Raw genomic sequence first — 24,005 nt, 5'->3', positions numbered from 1 at the left:
ATACTTCCCAAATACCTGGTGATGTCTCCTACCCAGTTTGTGAAACTTAAGAATCAAAACAGTATGAGTACATTTAACAGTTTGTAACAGCCTCCATTACATCGTTTTGGCAATATTACTTTAATATTCTCAAATATAATATAGTTCCAAAATGTCTTGAAGTACATTATATCCATTTTGTTATTCAAGTTGAAAATACAATTATATGAAAAAACTCAATTCATACTTTAGACTCCAAAAACTTATAAACTAAACTAACTGAAAAACTTAATAGGGGCACAGCTCTTTTTAGTCCTGTTTGAAAAACAAGATTCAAAATCATTGGTTCTCTGAGCCTCAATTTTAAATCTTTCAATTTCCAATATGTATCTAGCACTCCAAAATACAAACGAGAACACAATGAAACATACAAACTGCTAATTTTCACAGAAGTCTTTGATAAATGTAAAGATGGGGTTTTTAAAAAATACTCATCAGTACAACAGATTATTTGGCAATAAAAGGAATGAATTAATAATATATATTACAACATGGACGAACCTTGAAAACATTACGCTAAGTGAAATAAGCCAGTCACAAAGGCCACATATTATATAATTCCATTCATGTTAAATGTCCAAAATACACAAATCCATAGATACAGAAATTTCAATTAGTGGGTGTCTGGAACAGGGGGAAGGAATCGGAAGGTAAATGGAGAGTAACCACAAGTAAGGAAAAGCTTTCTTTTGGGGATGAATTTGTTCAAAAATTAGACTATGGTAATGGTTACATGATTTTGTAAATACATTAAAATCCACTGAATTGTATAAACTGGTGAACTTTATGATACACAAATGACATCTCAGTAAAGCTGTTTTGAAAAATAATCAATTAGATCAGCTCACATCTTTGGCCCTCAGAAGTATAGAGTAGTGGTTAGAAGCACTGATGGAGCCATACTGCTAGCCTCTATCACTTACTAACTGTGCAATCATGGACAAGTAGCCTCTCTGGGCTACCTCTGAAAAATGCAGACGATACTGCTTACTTCACAGGATGAAGTTAGCTAACATATGTAAAGCACTCAAATCACCATCTGGCTTTTATTAGATGTTATATGAGTTATTTTTATTAATGAGCCTTTTTCAAGAGAGGAGGGGAGAAATCTTCCCTTACAGTTGAACCAGAAATGAATGGAAAATTATCCTTAATAATAGTTACTTTTTAAATCTAGGATGTACATGAATAATGAAGTAGATACCACAAAAATCTAGGGGAAATACAATATGTAATTTATTGTTTCTCAATTTATAAACATTATCTTGTTTTAATCTATTCTGTAATCCTAGTTTATTCCTTCAAGCAGCCAATTTCATAAAATAACATTAAAAACAAACATATAATTTAAACCAATCTGTTGTAATAATCCCAACATATCCAATTCTTTTAATTCACTGAGTTAAAGAATTGTAATTATCAGAATTTCATTTAGTTTTAATTATTAGAGCACTTTAGAGTGATAAAAGTCAATGTGATAAAAGATAAAAAATTTTATTAATAAACAACTACAGACATTTAATTCACTTTTATTTTTTGTCAAGTATGGAATGGATAACAAGATAGTCATTATTTTATAAAAGAATCGAAATGCAATAAATTTCTATTATGAAGAAAATGAAGGTCTCTGCTTATTACATGGAGTATCCATTATAAAACTTTAAATAAAATTATAGATGATACATCAGAACAATCTTTCAGATATTCAACAGTTTATATACTCAGTACCTCAAATAGAAGACCTCTAGAACTACTACAGGATTCACACCATTAAATTTAACAGATTTAAAACAAATGCCAAGAAATGTCACAGATTTTATAAGCCATCCAACCAGACCAGTTTGAAAGTCTGGAGCTGTAGCAGCCCAGCAGGAGACTAATTTTGGAATATGAAGCAAATTCATAAAAAAATAAAAAATAAATTAAACTAAAAGTCCGGCCGGGCGCAGTGGCTCAAGCCTGTAATCCCAGCACTTTGGGAGGCCGAGACGGGCGGATCACAAGGTCAGGAGATCGAGACCATCCTGGCTAACACGGTGAAACCCCGTCTCTACTAAAAAATACAAGAAACTAGCCGGGCGAGGTGGCGGGCGCCTGCAGTCCCAGCTACTCGGGAGGCTGAGGCAGGAGAATGGCGTAAACCCGGGAGGCGGAGCTTGCAGTGAGCTGAGATCCGGCCACTGCACTCCAGCCTGGGCTACAGAGCGAGACTCCGTCTCAAAAAAAAAAAAAAAACTAAAAGTCCGTTGATAGTAACAAAGAGGAACTTTGGGCAAACACGTTTTATCCCCAGAAAATAAACAATTGTCACCACATATGTTTTATAACTTAGAGTGTTTTTTTGGTTATAGTATATATGCATTATACTTTTAGAATCTGAGGGAAATGCTATGAATTTCCACTCCTGTCAGATGACACTTTATATTTTAGTCCTTCCTTGATGATTCTCTGGTTCATATTATGAAAAGCAGTAAAATAATAATAGCTACTTACATTTAGGGAGAACCTCCCATGCATCAAGTACCATTCCAGGTACTTTTATCAACCTTTTCTATAATATGGAGCATCATTTAAAAAATCACTTTCAAGTGCCTCCCAGAGAATATGCCCCAATGCAAGAATGGCAGCAGAGAAGTAGTCTCCTCCAAGATTAGTGAGTGTCATCAAGATTTAAGAGTTGCCATAAAAACTTCTGCTGAAGACCTCTTCTGAGCACCAAGGCCACAATCTCCTACAAGTTTTGCTTCATTAATCCCCTGACCTCAGTCTACCACTTTAGTCTTGTCTGTAGTCCTTAACCCCTTTATCACCCGGAAAGGACAGAGAATGTGAGACTGTTTAAATCTCAGCTAATACTCAAATGAACCACAGAAATGGCCTGATGTGCGTATATATATGTAATTTCACATAAATGAAGGTCTATCATTCTTCCATTCCTATTCGCACAATCATCCATTCTTTTCTTGGATTTCAAAGTAATCAGAGTTAAAACCCCAAAGGCCACATTTCAGGATATTCTTGATCTCATGGGCTTAGGACATGGTGAAATGGGCCTTTTTCATGAGTTATCTATCTCACCTTGATCCCTCTGGCTTGTAATACAGTGGAAAAAAAAAAAAGATTGACATTACACTTTGGAAAACTGCCAAATCCAGGTATAAATCATGAGAAAAATATGTAAAGAATGGAGAAAAAGAGAGTAATAACTACACAAAGCAGCAAGAGAATTACAACAAATGAGTTAAAAAAAAAAAAAATTAGCTGAATGTCCTAATAGTCATGGAGGGCACATATTATGAGATTTCACTATATTTGAATATTTGGTATACCTGCTTGAAAGGTTCAAATGAAAAAAGTAGTTCCTTCACCAAATGGAAAATCCTACTCCTATAGTCCTACAGTCTGCTGCAGGACACTAAAAGTAAAACTGGGAAATACTTGCATATTTTTAACTAAAAAGACTAATGATAGAAAAGACAGAAGTGAAGACTTCACAGACATTTATAAGGAGATTTGTAAATGTACATAGTACTTGACATTATGTTCACCCTCTAACTGAAAAGAGCAATCCTCAAACAAATAGAACAAAGCAAGGAAAATCTTTTCAGAATTTAAGACTTACTTGTATAACATCTCTGCCCAGGTATACAATATATAACCACTCCACTGGAGTATAAAAAGTTTGAGCATCACAGGACTAATAGTTCATTTAGCAATTATTAAGCAATTGCTGGAGGCCTTGTTGAACAGAAAGATAACAGAACAGACCCCATCCTCAGGAAACAACAGCTCAATACTGTCAATGGGCATAAGTATATCCCACCAGCTCTACTATAAGTGAGACTGTAATATATATGATCACAGTCTGTGTAAGTTTCATCAGAACAAATTGCTTTTCTCGTGAAAATATTAAACAACTCAATGACTAGATAACTGTTTTTTCACTGTTTTTGGCTTCTTACAAGTCTATTTCTATTACTAATGAAGCCACAATGTTTTCTGCTTGCATTGTACCTGTCTCTCTTTTTCTTAGCTCAAGAAATTCTGCCAATTTTAACTAGTTTGTTTCTTAGGATAATAAAACATTTCTCCCATTAAAAATTTCAAAATTTTGTCTAATACTACATCTTATTTCACCAAATTACACTTTTTTGAAAAGTAATTTTAATTTATGTATTCTATTTTTCCTTTATTCAGTGCTTATCATTCTAATTGTATTTCTAAACAAGAACAAAAAATTTATCAAGTATTCTACAATTAGATGTAAAACATCTGGAAATAGTTGTCAGGGACTACCTCAACAAGCCTGGTACCAAAAGTCTAAAAGTATTTTAACCATCTTACAAACATAAAAGCAGCTGTGGCAGAAGGTTAATAGGAACTGACCTGTTCTTATATAAACGTCTATCTAAAAGGCTACTTTTCTCAATACCTGGTTTTTGCTTACTTAATTGGTTCAGCTCTTTAAAAAGGTGGGTTTCAGGCAATATACTATCAACTTCAGTCAGTTACACAAGACACAACTAACCTTTTGTTCCGCTTGCAGTTGGTCACATCTTTCCTTCTCATGGTTAAGTTCTCTTTCCATTCTCCCAACTTGTTCTCGAAGTTGTGCTGTTTCTTTTTCCAGAACGGCAATTAACTTTAACAGTTCTTCTTTTTCTTTCATGGTTTTCTCAATTTTCAACTATAAAGCAAAAAACTCAAATTAAATAGTTTTTTGCTTAATCCTAAAATATGTTATTACAAATATAGTTTTCCATTTCCAAAAAAAATAGTGAAGACATTCACAGAAAGAACTTTTACATTCTACCTACTTTATATCAATCAGCATTTTTTAGCCTTCAGTTAGAAAAATTCATCAATCATAAATTTAAACCTTCTTTTGGTTGAGCAAAGAAGAAAATATTAAAAGAAGATATAAAATGAGAGAACTGTATTATGAAGTTGGCTGCTAATCATTTTTGAGATCAAAATTTAAAAAAAAGGCATACTAATTTTTCCGTTAATTACAGGGCTTTCTGATCCACAGTAATAATCAGATACTCCAAGAGGAAAAGTTGTACCTCTTCTGGAATGCAAACCTATAAGAAATCTTTGAATCTATCACAAACTTATATGGTATATAAGGCCTTCATCTATGGAATTACTATTGAAAGTGCTGATTCTTGAAGACATCAAGAAATTTATAGTTTCTATATATAAAATGGCCTCTACTTGGCTAAATTAAAACACTCCTCATAAGTAAAAATACAAATTTTAGGACAAACATGCAGACTGTAACAATATATTAACAATATACCTGATTCTTACAGGAACAGCCAATAGTTCAGGAAAATATGAACTTCAATATTCTAAAATATTACTAAATTAATGGTCATAAGATAGTAAAACAAAGTTCATATTTGTCTTACAGGAAGAATGAAGACTCAGAGGGAAGACTTAACAAAGGTGGTATTATACATTTAACTGGTAAAATGTTTTTCCTCCATACACCCTAAATTGGTTTTCCAGGGTCATGGAATTATGAAATCAAACTGATTAAATTCTAAAATGGCTCTTATCAAAGTTGAATAGCTGCAAACTTTCTGAATGACTCTTCTATCTGTTCCAACAAATCAAACCAAAAAGCCAGGAAAAGTTTATTTATTCAATCATTGAATTTCTTTTATATCTTATCTATTTTTTAAAAATGATTTGAAGTAGATTGCAATAAATGGCATTCAATAAAGACAACAGAAAATTAGAACCAGGCAAGTATATTACCCATAAAGATTAATATCATTATTAATTTGGCATTAAATCTGGCTCAAAACTATCTGGCAGCTTAAAAATAAAGATATATCTTGACAAAGCGCAACACAGACTTTATAAAAGAATCACCTTTTCCAGTGATTTATTTAATTCACATATACTTTCTCGAGTTCACTAAAGCTTAAGTAGACATTTTAGAAGAATTCAAATTAGATAAGAACGTATATGTCTCATTTCTTGCCTCAATTTTGTATTTTGAAATATGTTAAGAATACAAAACAGTTAAAATTTTACAATGATCATCCAAACATCCATCACCTAAATTCACTAATTATTAATACCTTGCCATGTTTATTTTATCTCTCTTTATATACTTAAGCTTATGTATCCTTTTTTCTTCTAAGCCATTTGAAATGAAATTGCAGACACTTCACTCCTAAATACTTCAGAGCAAGCATCACCTAATAAGGACAGTGGCTTTAAAAGACCACCACTATTATTATAGCTAAGAATATTAAGAATAATTTTATATTCTCCAATAGGCCATAGTCAAATATCCCTCACTATCCCCCCAATTTTTTTTTAAATCTAGGATATAATCAAGGTCCACACATGGCAAAATTATGTCTCATTAATCACTTTTAATGTCAACAGGGCCCCAGATAATGTCTCACATTTGTACTAATTTTGTGCAGTTTTAGATAAAATAAAAACTTTAATGAACGTGGGGATTTTAAAGACTCATCAAAATATTGGTTAAAAAATTTTAATCTTAGAAATATTTACTTAAGAAACAGCAATTTTCGTTTTCTTTATAAAGTACCCTTTGCAAAGTAGGAAGGAGTGAAACAGAATGTGGTACGTCTCAATCTACTTGAAGAAAAAGTACAAGATAGATATGAATGCCAAAATGCCCATCACTTTTCTGTTGGAGGCCCTGAAATGAGGGTGGTCTAATAAGTATTCAAAAAGCTACAGTATAAATACTAACTGCATTCTTAAGATCTGAGCTTGTTTCAGCATCTTTGACTGGCATTCAAATACAAAGCTAAAAACCTTGATTATCAGGCAGTTGCACCACAAAATGTTTTAGTCACCCTATAAAAGTTACATTTCTTTAAGATAAGAGAGGAATTTCTGGAAAGGGGAAGGAAAGATATCAAAGAATTCACAATAAAAAATGATTGGTTCCTCCTAACCTAGTTTGACTGTCTAATAAAAGTATTATATCTGTAACCTCTTGTCTTTTTGCTCCAGTCTCAGTTCTTTGAGGTTAATAAAAGTAAAATCAAAGGCATTCAATATTTACATCTTAAAAAAATCTATCCAACTATAAAGAAAAAGCAATGGCTGCAATAGAAGAAATATGAATATAAATTAGCCAAAAATGTATAATCAACCAATTTCAGAAGCTATTTTTCTTATTATTATAATAGAGGGCACTATATATCATTAATCACAATAACTCAAATACAGCACTGTAATTTTTTAGGTATAGGATAAAGATACTGAAAAATGTGATCTTAAAATGAGAAAAGAAAGTCACTCTATTTTCTCTGTCAATGACTACTAAAAATTAATACATAAGGCATTATTAGACCATCTACATAGTAAATTTATATTGAAGCCATTATCATGACTCCATATTATATTTACAAAAACAGTAAATAGTAAATAGCTTTTTAAATTTTCTTTTTAAATTATGGTTAATCTAGGCTTATCCATTTCATCAGAAATACAACAACAGGAATCATTCTAAAAATGTTCAATCTAAATTAAGAGACTGGGAAGCTCTCCTGCCTCACTGCCACACTTTAGAAAGAGAATGCTCATGGTAGTGAAACCAAGTTCACATCCTTACAGTTAGATTTACTGATTTATACCATTATCCCAAGCAGCTTCATCCCCAAATTGGTAACATTCTACAATGAAATGATTACGCCACCACAAAAAGTTAGGCAAAGGAACGTAAGGAAAGCTTTAGACCTAAACTCTCCCAATCGGTACTTACTGCACTATCTACTATGCACAAAATAAGGACACGCCCTAGGGACAGTCCCTGCCACAGTGAAACCAACAGCATAATTATGGCCAAAAGATTTTTTAAGCATTTCAAAAAGACACTCTAAATTTATTTAGTTAAAAGCATTGGAATTTTTTTTTTTTTTTTTTTTTTTTTTGAGACGGAGTCTCGCTCTGTTACCCAGACTCGAGTGCAGTGGCGTGATCTCGGCTCACTGCAACCTCTGCCTCCCGGGTTCAGGCCATTACCCTGCCTCAGCTTCCCGAGTAGCTGGAATACAGGCGCCCGCCACAACACCTGGCTAATTTTTTGCATTTTTAGTAGACACAGAGTTTCACCATGTTAGCCCAGATGGTCTCAATCTCCTGACATCGTGATCCTCCCACCTCGGCCTCCCAGAGTGCTGGGATTACAGGCGTGAGCCACTGCGTCAAGTTAAAGCATTCGATCTTTGTGGCAACTCTCACGTAACCTTAAAGTTCTTAAAATGCCAACCAACATGAGCTCTGTTCTTAAAGTTATCAGTGAATCACTATCTCACTGTGAATACCAACCTCAAGAAGGCCTGCTTTTGTGGTCACCACTAACATGTCAGAATTTCCTTCATCTTCCATAGTAAGCAGCTCTTCAACTGGAGAAGAAGCTCGAAACTGGAAAGGTGTACTTGCTCCACGAATTTCACCCTTATGGGTAACATAACAGAACTGATAAAATTCTCCATCATCATTTGGAAGGTAATATCCTAAGAGGAAGTTAACAAACAAAATTATTAAACTTCCTATTATAAAATTCATGTTATTTCAATTTAACAATACTTGCCGTACCTCATTCCACACACTGTTCTTGGCACGTATCTAGGATATGTCCTTCCTCCTTTCACAAATTATCAAAACTAGACTCTTCCTTCCTCCTCAAAGTTAAAACTTTTCTTCTCTTAGGTTTAAGCTTATATTCCCAGAATATCCTTTCCCTTTGTATCTTTTAGGGCAAAACCCACTCATCTGGGAGAAGCAAGTATATACTTTACAATGGGAAACAGGCTGGAGGAGGAGCAAGTGAAGAACCAATATAAAAATCTACTGAGGACTGGGAGTGGGGATGGGAATATGTCATGTAAAGAAATCTTCCCTCCAATTTGACATTCATTACATGTAAATGAGAGATATTAACTAAAGGAATATGCTGCACATGTGAACTATATGAAGGCAGAAAAGAAGATGAGGTCTGCTAGTGCAGTATGGTAAAAATAAGCTTTAGAACCCAGTGCAGTGGCTCATGCCTGTAATTCCAGCACTTTGGGAGGCCAAAGTGGACAGATCGCTTGAGCCAGGAGTTCGAGACCAGCCTGGCCAACATGGTGAAACCCTGTCACTACAAAAAATACAAAAATTTGCCAGGTGTGATGGCATGTGCCTGCAGTCCCAGCTACTAGAGAGGCTGAAGTGAGAGGATCGCTTGAGCCCAGGAGGTCAAGACTGCAATGACCCATGATGGTGCCACTGAACTCAAGCCTGGGTGACAAAGTGAGACTCTGTCTCAAAAAAAAAAGCTTTAGAACCCCACAGCTCTATTCAGAATTCTAGCTCTACCACTATTATTTACTTAACCTCCCTGAGCTATAGGCTCTTAATCTGTTTTAAAAAAAAAAAAAAAAAACCAGGGGTGGTGGCTCAAGCCTGTAATCCCAGCACTTTGGGGGGCTGGGGCGGGTGGATCACCTGAGGTTGGGAGTTTGAGACCAGCCTGACCAACATGGAGAAATCCCGACTCTACTAAAAATACAAAATTAGCCAGGGGTGGTGGCACATGCCTATAATTCTAGTTACTCCGGTGACTGAGGTAGGAGAATCGCTTGCACCTGGGAGGTGGAGGTTGCAGTGAGCCAAGATCGCACCTCTGCACTCTAGCCTGGGCAACAAGAGCAAAACTCCATCTCAAAAACAAAAATTAAAGAAAAAAAAAGGCCATCTGTCTCAGAGATCCAAAATTTTAACAAATAGATAATATATTTATAGTATCTAGAATAATGTGTTCAATATTTGCCCCCTTCTTTCCTCAATTTGTTATCCCATTTTAAATTTTGCTGGATTACTGTAACTTAAAATTAATCTTTGCCTCCCCCCCAAAGCTCACACAGTACTTTTTATATTAAAAAATAAACATCTCCTATCGTTTCTCAGCCTTTTTGGCTAAGATCAAGCATAAAAACTACATACCTCCACAGTAAACCTAACATTACTAGTTACTATGTACATGCCTTACAACTACATCAAACCTCTAAAACACCATAGATACCACACACACATTGAGGGCACATATATGTGTACATATTTGTGCATATACATATTAAAAAATTCAGAATTCCCCACAATGACTTGTAAAAAGAAAACATTCAACAATTGTGAAACGAATAAACAAAGATAAATATCTTACCTTATTAATATCTACCCCAAAAGCTATAATCACTATGCCTGCTGTTCTTTCATGCCTTGAAATTTTCAGCCTCAGTTATTATACCTACTTTGCCTGATTTCACTCTTTAAAAAACAGCTGGCTTTTCTCCTTAGAAACTGAGAGGATAGGCTGGGCACGGTGGCTCACGCCTGTAATCCCAGCACTTTGGGAGGCCTGGGCAAGCGGATCACGAGGTCAGGAGATCCAGACCATCCGGGCTAACACAGTGAAACTCCGTCTCTACTAAAAATGCAAAAAAAATTAGCTGCACGTTGTGGTGGGTGCCTATAGTCCCAGCTACTCAGGAGGCTGAGGCAGGAGAATGGCGTGAACACGGGAGGCAGAGGTTGCAGTGAGCCGAGATTGCGCCACTGCACTCGAGCCTGGGAGACACAGTGAGACTCCGTCTCAAAAAAAAAAAAAACAGAGAGGAGAGGCAGTCAATATATAACATAAGATAAATTCTTGTGGCGCTTTAAAGCGAAGTAGCAGTCCACAAAAAGAAATTAGGAGGGGTGGAGCATGTCAAAAAAAGTACAGGAGCCCACTTGAAAAGCTCCAATGGCTAAAGCTGAAACAATTAAGTAACAAAAAAAAATACGGTATTAGACTTTATTTCACAAAAGAAATTAATGATTCCACAGAGAAGAAGACAATTCAAACATAATGATCAACTAATAAATACACAAGTAATGAACTTCATTAGACAAACACCACAATAATCGTAGGCAAGATGCACAGAGGGATACTAAAATTAGTGGCTGAAAATATGAGGAGAAACAAGATATTTCCACAGTCTCAAAGTAGCTCCCTTTTAACATGCATTAATTACAAGGGAAAAAATAATAACTTTATTTACAGTGGAGAAACCCAGAAGACACAATCTTAAGCCATTAAGATTATAACCAGTAATAAGATATATGGACATCACATACTCCCTGATAAAATGTACTGAGAAAGGTACAGTACTATTTCTATGGCATTCTTCCCAAAAATGCATAACTTCAATCTAATGATGAGAAAACAATGAGCAAAACCAAGATGAGAGCAAGCTACTACCAAAACAAACAACAACAACACAAAATGCTAACAGTACTTTACAAGAAAGTAAAAGTTATGAAAGATAAGGAGAAACCAAGGAGACTAAGACAACATGACAATTAAATGCAAAGAGGGATTAGGGACTGGATCGAAGAACAGAAAAAGAACAGTAATGGAAGCACTGGTGAAATCTGAGTAAGGCTTGTACTTTAGTCAATAGTACTATACCACTATTAAACTACTGTTTTCTTAAATGAATGTACCATGGTCATGCAAGATGCTCACGTGAGAGGAAGCTAGGCAAAGGGCATACAGAAATTCTGTGTACTACTTTTGCAAGTTTTCTTTACATCTAAAATTACTTCAAAATACAAAGTTTAAATAAGCAAATATCATAGACATGTATCTGGCAATATACATTGTTAAAGTTTTTAAAAATCCACCCTCCTAATCTCTACTAAAAACTTACTAATTCATACCAACTTCCAAATAGCCACTAGGCTTACTTAAAAGCTTAACTAGAAAACAAATATGCAGCATAATTAATCAGCTCTGGCATCAAGACATTAGAAACTCTACAAACTAGGTATTCAAGGTCTGACTCTTTTTTTTTTTTGAGACGGAGTCTCACTCTGTCACCAGCTGAAGTGCAGTGGCCTGATCTTGGCTCACCCCAACCTCCACCTCCCTGCTTCAAGCAATTCCCCTAACTCAGCCTCCTGAGTAGCTGGAATTAACAGGCGCAAGCCACGACAACTGGCTAATTCTTCTGTATTTTTAGTGGAGACAGGGTTTCACAATGTTGGCAAGACTGGTCTCGAATTCCTGTCCTCAGGTAATCCACCCATCTCGGCCTCCCAAAGTGCTGGGATTACAGGCGTGATCCACCGCGCCCGGCCTCAAGGTCTGATTCTTTAGAAAACAAAAACTTCACTAAAATAAACTGCTAAAAAATATCGTTCAAAACCATTTGAGATAGACCTAATTATTCAGAGCTGCAATTTAAAGCTGCCTGGAAAAACTGTTGTCAGATAGATACTGAAAATAAAATGAGAAAAAGTAAAAACAAAATTTTCGAGTCGAATTTTACAGACTGTGCCTTTAGTGTTCAACAAGATTATAATAAATAAATAAGGGTTCATTTAGGAAAACAATCACGTTTAGGTACTGTTAGATGTTTCGGGTTTTGCATTCCAGGATTCTCATGACTCATCCACAAAATGAGCAAAGTGATTTGCATTATGCTTGAAAGCCCTTCTATAACTCTAATATTTGATGACTAAGCTTTCCTTGACTTCCTTACGCAACAAAAAAGTTCTAGGCAGGCAGATGCTTTTATTTCTGAATTTCAAAACTCAAAAATGAACTGTTGAATTTTCAGAAACTTGTAAAACATATTGCATTTATGTTTAGTGCCCATGAATTTTGGAGACAGGGTCTCACTCTGTCGCCCAGTCTGGAGTGAAGTGGTACAATCTCGGCTCACCGCAACCCCAGCCTCCTGGGCTCAAGTGATCCTCCCCACCTCAGCCTCTCAAGTAGCTGGGACTACACGTGCACACCACCATGCCTGGCTAATTTTGGGGATATTTTTTGTAGAGATGAGGTTTCACCAAGTTGCCCAGGCTGGTCTCAAATTCCTGGGCTCATGCAATCCATCCTCCTTGGCCTCATAAAATGCTAACATTACAAGCGTGAGCCACCACATCTGGCCCAAAAATGTTTTTGAAGTATTAACAGAAATAAACTGGATGCTTTTCTCTCTCTCTCTCTTTTAACCACTTTTAAACTTATTGCTAAGTCCCTAATAAACAAATGCAATAGTCACTATAACACATTAAATAACTTTTTTTGCAACAGATGGAGTCTCGCTATGTTGCCCACACTGGTCTCTTAACTCCCGGTCACAAGCCATCCACCTGCCTCAACCTCCCAAATAGCTGAGATTACAGGTGTGAGTCACCACTGAAAAAATAAGTTAACCTGGCAGTTAACTTATTTTTTAAGAGGAAACCAATCACAATAAAAATGATTAAAAATAAAACAACAGCCATTAGGAAAGAAGTTTTAAATGTAACAAAACTGGTTCCAATACAAACTTAAATTTTATTATCTAAAAAAAGCTATTAAAAGATAAACTACATATATAATTTATAACATTTCCTTATCCAAAAACATCTATGAGGACCTAAATCATTGCCCATATTACACAAGCTTTATCCTCTGCATATTGGTTTCCTGGCACAGAACATAAGGAAATATCTTTATATATGCAAGCTCCAGGCACTCACAGTGCCAATTAATGTTTAGACCAAACATATGCAAAATTCAGAATAAAGTGAAAAAAAGTTTTTAAACAAACAGACCACCAAAATCCAAAACATCCAATGCTGCTGAAATGTGGAGCAACAGGAACTCTCATCATTCATTGCAGGGAGGAATGCAAAATGGTACAAGCCACTTTGGAAGACAGTTTCGCAGTTTCCTACAAAACTGAACCTATCATACAATTAATTAATTACATTCCCTGGTATTTACTCAATGAAATGAAAACTTATATACACACAAAAACTTGCACAAGAGTGTTTATTGTAGCTTTATTAGTAAGTGCCAAACGTGGACGCAACCAAGATCTCCTTCAATAGATTAATAAACTATGATACATCCATTCAATAGAATATTAATCAGTAATAAAAGAAATGAGCTATTCAAACCACTAAAAGACATGAGGGAATTTAAACCACGTGTTACTAAGTAAAAGAAGCCAATCTGAAAAGACTACATATCATATGATTCCAACTCTATGACATTTTACGGCAAACTGTGGGGACAGTAAAACCTCACTGGTTGCCAGGGTTTTACGAGGAGGGAAAGAGAGATGAGTTGGTGGGACACAGGAGACTTTTAGGGGAGTGAAGTTATTGTTCTTTACGATACTGCAACAGTAGGTATATGTGTTCATACATTCATCAAAATCAACAGAATTTACATCACACAGTGAACCCTGATGTAAACTATGAACTCAGACAATAATAGTGTATTAATATTGGTCCATCAGTTGTAACAAATGGAGTACACAAGATGTTAAAATTAAGGAAAGCAGGGAAAGGTAGTGTAAGGGATTGCAAGAGAACTACTTTTCATTCAATTTTTTCTGTAAACCTAAAACTGCTCCAAAAAAGTATATTAATTTGTTTTAATTAAACCATCTGAAGCTGATTAATCTGAGTCTAGTTATTTTAGAAGGCTGCTCTGCACGTGTCACCAAAATCCAGTCAGATATTGCCTGATAAAAAACAGGACATTTTAACTTAGATAAGACCATATCACTTAGATAATGTTAACAATTATTTGCTAAAAACTGTCTGCCATGCCACTGGTTCCCAAACTTCAACATAACAGAATCACCTGTTGATCTTTCCAAAATTCTAAAACCCAGGCCATACCACAGACCAATTAAATCACAAATGTGGAGGTGGGACATAAATTTCTGTATGTCTTAAAGCACTCCGGTGATTCCAAATTACAGTTAAGTTTGGAAATCACTACACCAAAGCTATGTGCATAGGCTCCAAGTTATGCTGTCCTTAAAACAGGCTGATGCTCTCTCTTAGCAACTATAACAAAAACTAAAACTCAAGGGAGGGATCACTATAAAAATTTTTGGCCAGGTGCGGTGGCTCACGCCTCTAATCCCAGCACTTTGGGAGGCCAAGGTGGGCGGATCACAAGGTCAGGAGATCGAGACCACCCTGGCTAACACAGTGAAACCCTATCTCTACTAAAAATACAAAAAAAAATTAGCCGGGCGTGGTGGCAGGCACCTGTAGTCCCAGCTACTTAGGAGGCTGAGGCAGGAGAATGGCGTGAACCTGGGAGGCAGAGCTTGCAGTGAGCCGAAATTGCGCCACTGCACTCCAGCCTGGGCAACAGAGAAAGACTCTGTTTGCAAAAATAAAAATAAAAAAAAAGAAATCGGTAATACTAGAAATGTTTATCCCAAATTCAAACTGTTTTTTGGTTCCTTTCTGAAGTAAGCATTTGCATGCTAACAAAGTATTTTCATTAAATAAATATTTTAGTCTAGTTTGGTTTTTTAGAGGTTTTTTCTTTTAGTTTGTTAAAACAAATTTAATTTTTAACATTCTGAAGATGGTAAACCAGATCAGATAAGGGAGAAATGATTTGAGGTTTCATTTTGAAGATTTAGGGCCAGCCATGGTAGTTCACACCTGTAAACTCAGCACTTTGGGAGGCCGAGGCAGGTGGATCACCTGAGGTCAGGAGTTTGAGACCAGCCTGGACAACGTGGCAAAACCCCATCTCCATTAAAAATACAAAAATTAGCCAACCGTGGTGGTGAGCACCTGTAGTTCCAGCTACTCAGGAGGCCGAGCCACAAGAATCGCTTGAACCCAGCAGGCGGAGATTGCAGTGAGCTGAGATTACACCACTGCACTCCAGCCTGGGTGACACAGTGTGACTCCGGCTCAAACAAAAAAGATTTACACGATTTTTAAATTGCATTAAAATATGTGAAAATGTGTGAGACAATAAACTTTATTTTAAATCATTCATCTCATAATCCCGAGCACATTTTTTTTTAAAGTAATGATTCATAAAATGTAAACTTCTTTCTGTTAACGTAAGAACATTCTTAATAGAGCCCATTGCTTAAACATATGAGAAACCCAGAGGAAAAAGTCTTAATTATTAATAGCCAGTCCCAGGGAAGAGCAATAAAGTCCCAGAATTTTTTTTTTAAACACAAAGGCAAATAAAGTTCTCAATAGCAAAGAGGCAGTTTTAGAGAATGTTCAACCTGGGGTCAAAGGATAAAGAAAATTCAGGTCATCCATCAACTTTAATGGTAAAAACATTATATTTTTATTTTTACTAACATTTAACTAAAATTTTAGCATGTACTTTGATTATCAGCATTTGTGATTTTTGTCACCAACAGGAATTACTTATATGTTAATACCACATTACAATTGTTACAGGTATCTCAATGTTATCTTACTTGGAAATCATGGCAGTGATTAAATCTGCCAAAAAAAATACATCTTGTTACACAGATTTTGAAGCACATGTATTAATATATCAAAAATCTGTTACTGTGATATTTTAATTATTTCAATATAATTGGTTTTCTTTGCAATTTTGTCTTATTTTATATTCATTAAAATATTATTCTGAGACAGAGTCCACAAACTTCACCAGACCAAAAGAAATCTATGACATACACAAGAGTAAGAATTCACTTTAATACAACCCTAAAGTCAGTAAAATTATAATACAAAATTACTCTGCAGTAAATTCTTTGATAGATCTCTGAGTGTTTTTTTTTTTTTTCAAGTTTTTAAGTTGTGGTAAAAAACACATAAAATTTACTATCTCAAGCATTTTAAAGTGTATAGTTCAATGTTAACCACATTCATATTGTTGTGCAACCAACATTATCTCCAAAATTCATCTTTCAAAACTGAAACTCTCTACCTCCATTAAACAATAACTCCCCATTCCTTCCTTGAAGGAACCTGAACGCCCTGTGGACCACCATTCTACTTTCTGCGTCTATCCCTACTCTAAGTACCTCATATAGTGGAATTATACAGTATTTTTCTTTTTGTGATTGGCTTATTTGACTTATAACATCCTCAGTGTTCATCCATATTGTAGCATATGTCAGAATTACCTGAATAAGAGTATCTTTAAAATTTTTTAAATTATGCCAAGCTAACACAAAAATGAATTTTATATTACTTTATATTCATTTTATAATAAAGGAACTTACACATGACAGAATTCAAATAACTATAAGTTCTGTTCATCATTTATGTGGTTTTCATCTGGACTATTTCCTCACCTCTTTTTTGTTACATTATTCTAATATCTGTTATCACTACTGTATTGTTTTCTCACTTGAAAAAAAATCCCCAAAAATTAATCTCTAAAACAAACCCACTCTTCAGTGAAAGTTAAGACAACAACCAATAACTTTTGAATGTCTACATAAAATATCATGTGGCCTACACTAGACAGTTATATTCTTAGGGCTTTTGCTAAGTAAAGACACAAATTTTTTTTTTTTTTTTTTGAGACGGATTCTCGCTCTGTCGCCCAGGCTGGAGTGCAGTGGCTGGATCTCAGCTCACTGCAAGCTCTGCCTCCTCGGTTTACGCCATTCTCCTGCCTCAGCCTCCCGAGTAGCTGGGAGTACAGGCGTCCGCCACCTCGTCCGGCTAGATTTTTGTATTTTTTAGTAGAGACGGGGTTTCACCGTGTTAGCCAGGATGGTCTTGATCTCCTGACCTCATGATCCGCCCGTCTCGGCCTCCCAAAGTGCTGGGATTACAGGCTTGAGCCACCGCGCCCGGCCGTAAAGACACAAATTAATTCAACTTTGGTACCCTGGACATATCTGAACAAATCATTACAATGGAGTACAACGTCTTTAATGGCAATAAGACATCTAGTTTCATCGAGTCCTGCAGTTTTCAGTCCTTACCTTGGAATGCTAGTACACAATTGACTGTTGATCCTTCCACATAATGTTCAGGCATAGGGGACCATAAAAACGTGTAATAATCACGAGCAGTACTCCATCCAACCTAAAGGGAAATAACACAAAAGGCAGGTTTATAAGCAAATAGTTTAATATTAGGCTCATACAGCATTTTTTAAATTGTATTTTACAGTTAAAATATATATTTAATATGTTTACAAATCATGAGTATTTTAACAAGCATGTCAAATTATTTTTAAATTAAACCACAGCCTAATGCTATAAAAATCTACATAAATTGAATAGTAGAATTTCTACTGTATTAAAAAGGAATTTGCTTCCAATTTCTCAAGGATAATTTATCCATATGATCAAATATAAAAACTTGTTTTGATTAAAATTTAATTTCACTAAACACAGCGAGTTTTTAAATACTTGTTATTTATTTTTTATTGACCACAGAGTATTATTTTCAAAGGTGGCACATACTGAATGTCTAGTAGATCCAACAGCTGAGGGAGTTAAAGACTAAAGAAAATTAATATTTAAAACATTAGACATGCATTACAAATTCACCTCTGAAGAATTTTCAGATATATCAAAATTCAAAAAACTTAATTTATACCTCCAATTTAAGTGTTTTATTTGTTTTACTTAGACATCTGCCTCCCCCTAAATCCACTAAATTCACTAATCCCTCATCTTTGGCAAGTCTTGCCTGCACCCAACTGGCAAATTTTGTAAAAAGACCTTTAGCACCAAGATGTTTATATATACACAGATAGATCACTCATGTCTCACTCAACACATTTTCTACTTACAACATGAATATATACATATCTCAATCCGTATTTTCCAGATGGACTATACCATGCTAAATATTGAAAACTGGAGATGTTTAAAACAGGTATTAGATATCCATTCGCTAGTAATATTACAAAAATTTATGCATCAGCCAAAAGCTTAGATTATACCTAGGATTCTGATTGGCTTGATTATAGACAACAGAATACTGAAGCTGGACGAACCTTAGTCACCTTTAGCCTCCAAAGGAATGGTTGAAACTACAGGTTATAACCCAGTAGGAAGTGATAAAACCAATTTAGTGGTTCATGACTGGCATTTATTTTGCAATTATATAGAAGAGAAAGTACTGGAGTACATTAAGGGTAAGTGTTGCACGAAATTTGGTTTCTGGTGTATTTGCATGCTGGGACAAATCCTACAATTTATTCTGTTCTGTGTCAAGGTAAAAAACATTTGACACTATTTATCTCTTTACCGATATGAAACCTGAGGAATCAGTGAACAAGTCATTTACCTCACCTGTTTGAACTAGTTTTTCCTTTCACAGTTGTTGGAAGAATTAAAGAAGATAATGAACCTAAAAGCAGCACGTAAAGCGCCTAATCCATGGCAAACACTCCATGAATGGTCGTTATTATAGGTGTAGTATTTTGTAATAATTAAGAGCATAGAGTGTGAGGTCAGAATACCAGAACAGATCATTTGCTAGCTGTATGGTTTTGGACAAGTTATTCATTTCTATTTTCTCCTCTGATAACAAAAACAGCCTCTAAAGGTTGTGTCTGTATTAAATGAGATCATCCCTGTAGAGTATTTAGCACAGCGCCTATCACGTAAGTGCTTCTTAGCAGCCTGAGAACTGAGCCTACCAAGAAGTTGGGGGGCGAGATACAATCCTGAGCAAAAAGTCAGAAATACAGAACTACACTTCAAACTGCTTTTAAGTAAGGAAAACTAAATAGTTCTTAAGTTACTTAGAGAGGGGCATGTTAGGCATACATAAAAAATAAATGTAGAAGTCTCTCAACCTGGAAAGACATAGGGAATGGGCTCCTTTGGGATGTAACTGTCTTATATCAAGCTCCCACATGAAAGTATGTTAGAGTGGACAGTACTGGAAGGAACACAAAAGATGAACATCAGGAAATTATGTAGGAGTCCACTGCAATAATAATAAATCTAATTAGAAGGGTCAATAAACCATAATGTGTCCAAACCAAAGGTTGATTCTCTGTTTTATTTTCCTGGTCACTGGGCTAGAACTTGCTTCTCAATGCTACAGGACACACTGAAATGCAAGAAATCTTGTCTTTTGGTCCACCATTACCAAGTGAAAAGAAAATTATTACACTTACAGTTGATAACAGCAATTTTCAAATATTGAAAATGGCAGGGAGAACATGGCAACACTTCGGACAATGGGACAAAATAGCCAGTTATCTGAAACTGCCAAAATATATTGCTTCTAAGAGATATACCTGAATCTAGTTAACCAGTTAATTGTAGTCACAGATACCATTGGAGGCTGTATGCATGTTAAGAAAGAAACTAAAGCAATGAATACATCACATACTTTAGTTTGAAGAATTACAACAGCAGTGGGCATCATTCTTGTTACTACTGCAAGAGCAAAATAAATGATAAAATGGAAATTAAACAAGGGTGACAGAGAAGGGAGAAAGCCACAATATATTCCCTTTAAATAGGATTAACATTTCAGAAAAACACGTTGGGTAAGTTTTGATCATAAAGAAAATTCTGAGAAAGAACATACAGAAGACCAGAATGACATCAAAGTTACCTAGAAAAAATAAAGATAATAAATCCTGGAGAAACACTGAGGAAAAGACAGAAACATTAGGGTGAGGAAAGCATACAAGAGACCAGTTGGAAAGAAAGAAACAGAGAAGAGGGGCTGATGTTTGGAGATGAATAAAGGGAGACAAGCCTTGGAGCAGGAAAGGCACTGAAAATAAATGAGCTGATTACATATGGATATAGGAGGATTCCCAAGAAATATAATTAAGTGAGGAAAAAAGCCCACAAAAAAAGTATAAAATGAGCCTATGAATTTTTCTAATCCAGAAACATAACAACAGACATCACTGGGGAAGGTAGGAGTACAATGGGTTGGAGCATTCATTTTCCTTCTTTTGTATACAATGTAGCTTCTAAAAAATCATGCTACCAGAAAAGTTCCTTTAAGAAAAAAATAACTGCAAAAATGCCTAGATATACAAAGGGAGTATGCAACATTGATTCAAGAGAGAAATATCATAAACAGCATAAATTCCTCAACGAGATAAAACGGTACAGAACTAATTGTAAGTGATTAAATGAAAAAATCACGGCATTAAAAAAGACATGAGATATGCCAGCAACATTCAAAATATATATATTAGAAAAAAGACTGAGGATGGGCGCGGTGGCTCACGCCTGTAATCCCAGCACTTTGGGAGGCCGAGGTGGGCGGATCACGAGGTCAGGATATCAAGACCATCCTGGCTAATACGGTGAAACCCCGTCTCTACTAAAAATTAAAAAAAAAAAAAAAAATTAGCGAAGCATTGTGGCGGGCGCCTGTAGTCCCAGCTACTCGGGATGCTGAGACAGGAAAATGGCGTGAACTCGGGAGGCGGAGGTTGCAGTAAACCGAGATTGCGCCGCTGCACGCCAGCCTGGGAGACAGAGCAAGACTCCGTCTCGAAAATAAAAACAAAAAAGACTGAAAGTCTCCTTCCACTAATAAAACAAGGCTGGAAGGAAATACAACATTAACAGTGCTAACCATTGATATTAGGTAGGGATATACTTTGGTAGTGGGACTATGGGACGTTTTAATTTTATAATTATAAATAATTATAATTATTAATATTTATATATATTATAATATAATAATTATTTTTTTAAACCAGAGGACTTTTTTTTTAAACAGAAAATGAGTGGAATGAGACAGGACCGAAGGGGAGACCAAGGCAGGAAAACAGAAGGAGGAGGAAAAAAATTTGAAAAGGAAAAGGAAAAACAAGGAACAAAGAAACAAAAGCTTGAAACAGGATATTCAAGAATAAAATCACTGTTTAGATCCACCTTCTAATCAAGCAACTTAGTTTTTCATGTGCTTGGCAGCAGGATGCAGTGAAAACAGTATCTTATAGGGAGGTTTTGTTTGTCTTGTATAGGGTAGTCATGCATTAGCAATGTGACTTTGAACACATCACATGACCACTCTGCACTTCCAATTTCCTCAACTATAACAGTATCTCGGAGATGTGAGAATTCCAATTAGAACAGTATCTCGGAGATGTGAGAATTCTAAGACTCTAAAGTTTAAAAAACAAAAACTCATGGACTTTTAATGTTACTACAGTAGTCATCCTTTATCTAAGGTGTCACTTTCTATGGTTTTAGTTTCCTGAGGTCAACCAGACCCCAAAATAAGTAAGTATAGTACAATAAGATATTTTGAGAGTGAGAGGAACCACATTCACATAACTTTTACTCTGGCTGTTTGGTTAAGTGAAAGATCTGATTATTCAAAATTAGCAACAGAGTTGCTAATGATGCAGGCCAGGTATCAGGTAATACAACAATTACATGTTATAATTGCTCTATTTTTAGTTATTGTTGTTAACTCTTACTGTGCCTAATTTATAAATTAAACTTTATCATAGGTATGACTGTATCAGAAAATTTTGTACAATGTAAACAGAGTTCATTACTACCTGTAATTTCAGGTATCCACCGGGGGTCTTTCACTGTAAGGTAATTTAATTTGTACTAAGCATAAATCTAAACATACACCAATTCCTCATGCTTATGTACTTATACAACTAAGACCAAATCAAATTCATAAACACAAAACAGAACAAAACTCAAATATAATGTAACATACAATGTTTTACTGCAATTAATGTTGGTTTAATAATAAAGATATGACATCAGGTGCAGTTCTTTTTATTTTTTTATTTGAGACGGAATCTTGCTCTGTCGCCTAGGCTGGAGTGCTCTAGTGCAATCTCTACTCACTGCAACCTCCACTTCCTGGGTTCAAGCGATACTCATGTCTCAGCCTCCTGAGTAGCTGGGATTACCAGCACGCACCACCACGCCTGGCTAATTTTTGTATTTTTAGTAGAGTCAGGGTTTTGCCATTTTGGCCAGGCTGTTCTCAAACTCCTGACCTCAAGTGATCTGCCTGCTTCAGCCTCCCAAAGGGCTGGGATTACAGGCATGAGCCACTGTGCCTGGCCTGCATCAGGTGCAGTTCTAAATCTTTTCCTATAATTTTACTTCAATTCTGAATCTTTTCCTGTAATTTTACTTCAATTCTGTCACTAAAGAAAATCCACGCTGAACTTATTAGCAACTCTGTTGTTAATTCTGAATAATCTGATAGCTCAACCAAACAGCCAGAGAATAATTATTGAATGCCAATTTACATAAGGTTCAAATCTCAGCTCCAATGTGTAATGGATAACTTTGAACAAGTCACTTTAATCTCTGGACCTCAGTTCCATCATCTGTAAAATAGGGAGTATAATGTTCAGATGAGAGGTGAACGTATAAAATAATAAACATAAGTTATATGTTTATTTTCATTATAATTAAAACGAATCAATCAATACTGCAGAGGGAGTAAAAAAAACTAAAAGGAACAAAAACCTCCTACTCAGTCTATATCCCTTGTTTGGCTTCACTCATTTCCCTACCCAACCTGGACTTCACTATCAGTCAATCATTTCAATAATATGCTCAAAACCACCATAGTACCCTTTGTCCTCTTCCCTTCCCATTCCCACCCTTTTCCAACACCCAGTTTGAATGACAGCCACTTCTGGCACTCTTGAAACAATTCCAAATGCTGAATCTCTCTGGAGAAAGTCATAAAATTGCTGCTTAGTAATCTTCTGGTTAAGCTACTCCAATTCCCTGTGACATTCTTCCACAGTAGCAAGGACAATTATCTATACTCAAGCCCTCCCCAACTTTTAACACATGACCTTGCTCCTCCTTACTGAGACGCCATAGAATGAGTGCCAGTCCTAATTCAATTGACTGTTGACATATCCTATGAATTCTATTTATGGATTATTACACACAACTTACTTCCTTCTCCACTTTAGGCTTTCACTATCTCACATAGAAAATTAGGATAGTCTAAACGTTCTCTTTACCTCCATTCTCTTCAAATTCCAATTTATCATACTCAGCACTATAAGATTAAGCTTCACTTCTAAACTTTATTACTCCTTACTTAAAAACTATCCCTCAAGGCCGGGCGCGGTGACTCAAGCCTATAATCCCAGCATTTTGGGAGGCCGAGATGGGCGGATCACGAGGTCAGGAGATCGAGACCATCCTGGCTAACATGGTGAA

The 24,005-nt window shown here is 35.7% G+C and overlaps 1 protein-coding gene across 4 annotated transcripts in view; it reads right to left on the bottom strand.

Annotated features, from left to right (window-relative positions):
* The window catches only part of TAX1BP1 (Tax1 (human T-cell leukemia virus type I) binding protein 1), a 103,470-nt gene that overhangs the window by 64,635 nt on the left and 14,830 nt on the right, over positions 1-24,005 (bottom strand). For 3 of the 4 annotated variants that reach the window (XM_011938604.1, XM_011938603.1, XM_011938605.1), the window contains exons 3-5: positions 17,823-17,925; positions 8,371-8,558; positions 4,568-4,726 (exon numbers count right to left, since the gene is read on the bottom strand). In XM_011938604.1, coding sequence (XP_011793994.1) covers positions 4,568-4,726; positions 8,371-8,558; positions 17,823-17,925 — 450 coding nt within the window. The remainder of the gene's footprint in view (positions 1-4,567; positions 4,727-8,370; positions 8,559-17,822; positions 17,926-24,005) is intronic. The other variant, XM_011938606.1, reaches the window with a different exon arrangement.

Source organism: Colobus angolensis, unplaced genomic scaffold (assembly GCF_000951035.1).
Source record: "Colobus angolensis palliatus isolate OR3802 unplaced genomic scaffold, Cang.pa_1.0 Scaffold175, whole genome shotgun sequence".
Classification (NCBI taxonomy): Eukaryota; Metazoa; Chordata; class Mammalia; order Primates; family Cercopithecidae; genus Colobus; species Colobus angolensis.
Note: the sequence above shows the minus strand (reverse complement) of the source record. Positions and strands in the feature narration are given on the sequence as shown.